Source organism: Macrobrachium nipponense, chromosome 36 (genome assembly GCF_015104395.2).
Source record: "Macrobrachium nipponense isolate FS-2020 chromosome 36, ASM1510439v2, whole genome shotgun sequence".
Taxonomy (NCBI): Eukaryota; Metazoa; Arthropoda; class Malacostraca; order Decapoda; family Palaemonidae; genus Macrobrachium; species Macrobrachium nipponense.
Genome location: NC_087220.1, coordinates 49,633,340 through 49,637,131, shown reverse-complemented (window position 1 = coordinate 49,637,131; position 3,792 = coordinate 49,633,340). Strand labels below are relative to the sequence as shown.

Here is a 3,792-nt window from a genome sequence, read left to right as displayed (position 1 = left end):
CCATGGTTATTTTGGTGTATGTATTTATTTAATTAGATTTGAGTCATCCTCACGATAGGGAATTTGCGATCAGTGTACCTCACGTGGTTCACTGTAGGCATTACTTTAAAGGTTCTCCTTGTCTCAATTTCCCTTTCAGCGCGGGATGACCTCAGAAGTCCCAGCGCTTGGCCTTGGGCCTAGATTTGATATTCCATTCCCTTCTGTGCAGTTTACTCACATACCATTAGAATTGGTCCCTATCTAGCAGTTTAATATTCCCCGAGTGCCACTCAACTCGCATTTCAATATTTCGTGGGTATTTTTGCTTAAGAATGACATGATTCGTTATTGGGACGTCTCGAAGTGTGGCCACGTGCAGAAGTGTCTGCGCTTATTATTATTATTATTATTATTATTATTAAATTATTAGTTAGATTTATTTTATTATTATTATTTATTGATTTATTAATTTATTATTATATTCAAAGATGAAACCTATTCGTATGGAACCGTGTGTACGCAAGAGGTAAAAAATCTTAAAAATAATAGTGAACATCATTACAAAAGTATAGTGTCAACAATACGTAGTAAGATTAATACGGCATTTAAACAGTGAACGTGTTATTAAGCATATATTTTGTATGGTAGGTAACGATTAACTTGATCCAATTTGTAGCGAAGTTTCACAACACGTAAGATGACTGGATCTAATTTATGGAGACCAGGAAATAAATTACAAAGTTTTCTGTTGCCGTAAATAACCCAAGCTGCATCCACATTTCTTTCAATGAAATCTTCATTTTAAATAGCCTCTGAAGAAACCCAGTCAATTGATAAATTACATTTATTGATATATACCTACCTATAAGTCTTTATTTGCGTTATTACATATTTATGATTCAAAGATATTTTTTTTAGTTATTTCCCACGTCGTCCCATATAAAGAAACTTCCGCTCTTGCGTGGTTTTATAATTCCTTCGTTATCTTCAGAAGTATTAAAGTGTCAACTTCCACCCCACTCACCCACCCCTATCCCCCAGTGACGTTAATATTTGAAAATTCTCACGAAAGTTCAGTGTTATGTATGATTTCCCCCTTCTCGTGTGAGCAAAAGGATTCTCTCGATGACAACGACTTCGAGAAGGACTCGTGAAGCCAGCACCGGCCGTAGAGAGACTCAAGAATCCCAGCCAAGGCTCCGAAGAATCCGGAGACACTGAAGACAAACCGGAGCTGGCGGCAGATTCTGAAACTATGATTGCGTCAGGTTTCTTGACTCGGCACAATCATGCATTCACTAACTATTAAAGAGTTCATGAATTTGATTAGCTTTGACAACAAGTTTGGATGCTGGGCCCGAACGTTGCTTCCCAGCATTGTTGTTGTTTATAATTTGTTGGCCCTGTTCTTAGGAACAGTGTTTATAGTTTTGTTTAATTTTCACAAATTTGCATGCTGGGCCCGAACATTGCTTCCCAGCATTGATATTCTTTATAAATTTCTGGCTCTGTTCTCACGAACAGAGGTTACCATTAGAAACCCAGTAGGAGGAGTAGGAGAGAGGATCAAATGTTTGTACGACATTAACCAGGCAACCGACAACTCCGCTGACCCAAAAGAACAATTGCTGACCATGAAGAAGTTCTATGAAGATTACATTCAACAGCAGGAAGAAGAACACCAAAAAGAGATTCAGAACAGACTCGAAGAAACCAGGTATTATCCTTCACGTTTGTTGCTTGCGCACTCTTCAGGGATAAAAATAAATATCTAAGACAGGCTAAGAAGGACGCCAAAGGAAGAATTCTGGAACACTGCCGGCAGCCGATAACGAAGAGTTGGTTCTTGGTCTGAAGCAGGAGATGTCACGGCTCGCCCAGGAGAACATGGAATTAAGAAGACAGCGCGAAATGGAACATGACCAATATGAAGAGACGATTCTTGGTCTGAAAAGGGAAGTGCAGGTCTTGGCGGACGACAATCAGAAACTGAAGAGAGAAATGGAGGACCAGCAAAGCGGTCTCTTGGAAGAACTGAGTCGTCTCCAAGATGGAAACAAGGAAAAGGAGATGAAAATCGATCTCCTTGAGAAAAAACTGCAGCTTCTCCAAGACGAGAGTAGTCCACATCTGGAAGACAAACAACGGAAAGAGATCGAGGCTCTCGAAAGCAAGTGCTCTCGGTTGTTGAAGGCGATGGAGGACAAAAATGTCCACCTTAGACAAGCTAAGAAGGACATGAAGAGACTGAGGCAAGAAATTGAGGACAAGCAAACTGGTCTCATGGAAGAACTAAAACGCCTTCAGAATGAAAACACTGAAAAGGAGATGAAAGTTGATCTACTTCTGAATCTTCTTCAGAGTGGAAACGATGAAAAGGAGATGAAGATTGATCTCCTTGAGAAAGAATTGAGTCGTCTCCAGAAGGAAAATGATGAAAAGGAGATGAAGATTGTTCTCCTTGAGACAGAGAAAATGGAAGAAAGCAGAAAAGTGGTGCTTCTGGAAACCACTGTAGCAAACTTAGAACACCACTTAAAGACCCAGGAGAGACAAGGCTTCGTCATGGAAGAAGAAATAGTTGTCCTGAAAGAGGACATAGCGAGACTGGAGGATGAAAAGAAGCAATTGGAGAGCAATCTGGCCTTATCTCATTTAGAATTGGACAGAATAGTGACCCAGAGGGAAGGTCCAAACGCTCATCCCAATGATGAGGCACCTGGAATCTCACACCAGGTGGAGAAGGAGGAGGACAGAGAGCCTGACAGTACTGCCAAGAGGGCCCAAGAAGACGGAGTTAGTATTGAAAATGAAGGCAGAGATACACCAAAATATAGAAGATTGTTGAGCGAAATAGGAAATTTAAAAAGAGGACAGAAACGGCTTCGAGAGCAGTTGCTTGAAGGGCGGAAAAAATACGAGGAATTGGAGAGCATTGCACTAAGCCTCCAAAGGAAAAATAACAGGAAGGATAGAAGAGGGAAGAGAAGGGATTGGTTCCAAAAGAGAATGGATAATTTCCAAAGCTACGAGAATGAAAGTGGAGAAGACACCAAGCTCCCCAGGCCTGCTGATATTGCATTCTCTCACTCTGAAAAGTGCAGCTCACTGGTGCCCTGCGAGTGCGGGGATGTTTGTGAAGGCGAAAGTATTTTGACGGAAGAAGACTTTGAAGAGTGGCTCAGAGCAAAAGACATTGAAATTGCACACACCATAATGGCGAAGGAAGGAGACATTTTCTTTATGGTGCAGAAGAAACGGAAAGGACCTGACCTTGAAGGGCACAAGCTGCAACGGACAGAAATGAGAAGGCAAGAAAGAGAGACGATAGAGGAAATACTTATAGACAAGCTAGAGGTGAGATTTAGAAAGATGATGGAAGAGAGACTGAGAGAGATAGAGGAGAGAGTTGAAGTGAAGATAAGGAAGAGAATTAAAAAGGAGATTGAGAAAGAAAATAGAGAGATGATGGAGAAGATAATTAAAGAGAAGATACAGGAGATGTGTGCAGAGGAAACTTCTGAAAATTATATAGAAGAGGCACCTGGCAAGGAGATGGAAATAATGACAGAGGAGAAGAAAAAGGAGAAGGAAAAGGAGTTACTTGGTAAGATATGGAAGAGACTGATAAAGCGGAGAAAGGAGATAATGAAGAGACGGGAGATGTATAGGAAGATGAGAAGGCGACTGAGGGAGAGGCAGGCAGAAAGGAAGACTGAATTCGTGAGAAAACTGGAAGAGTTGGCACTTGAGAAGTTTATCAAAGAAAATCAACCAGCAATTAAAAGGAAAGGTAAAAAGCAAAGATAA

The 3,792-nt window shown here is 40.9% G+C and overlaps 1 protein-coding gene across 1 annotated transcript; it reads left to right on the top strand.

The window, feature by feature from the left end:
- The first annotated feature begins 1,869 nt into the window (after positions 1–1,869).
- On the top strand, positions 1,870–3,792 carry LOC135203439 (calponin homology domain-containing protein DDB_G0272472-like). Its single transcript, XM_064233165.1, has one exon. It carries the CDS (start codon positions 1,870–1,872, stop codon positions 3,790–3,792), a length of 1,923 nt encoding a protein of 640 aa, XP_064089235.1.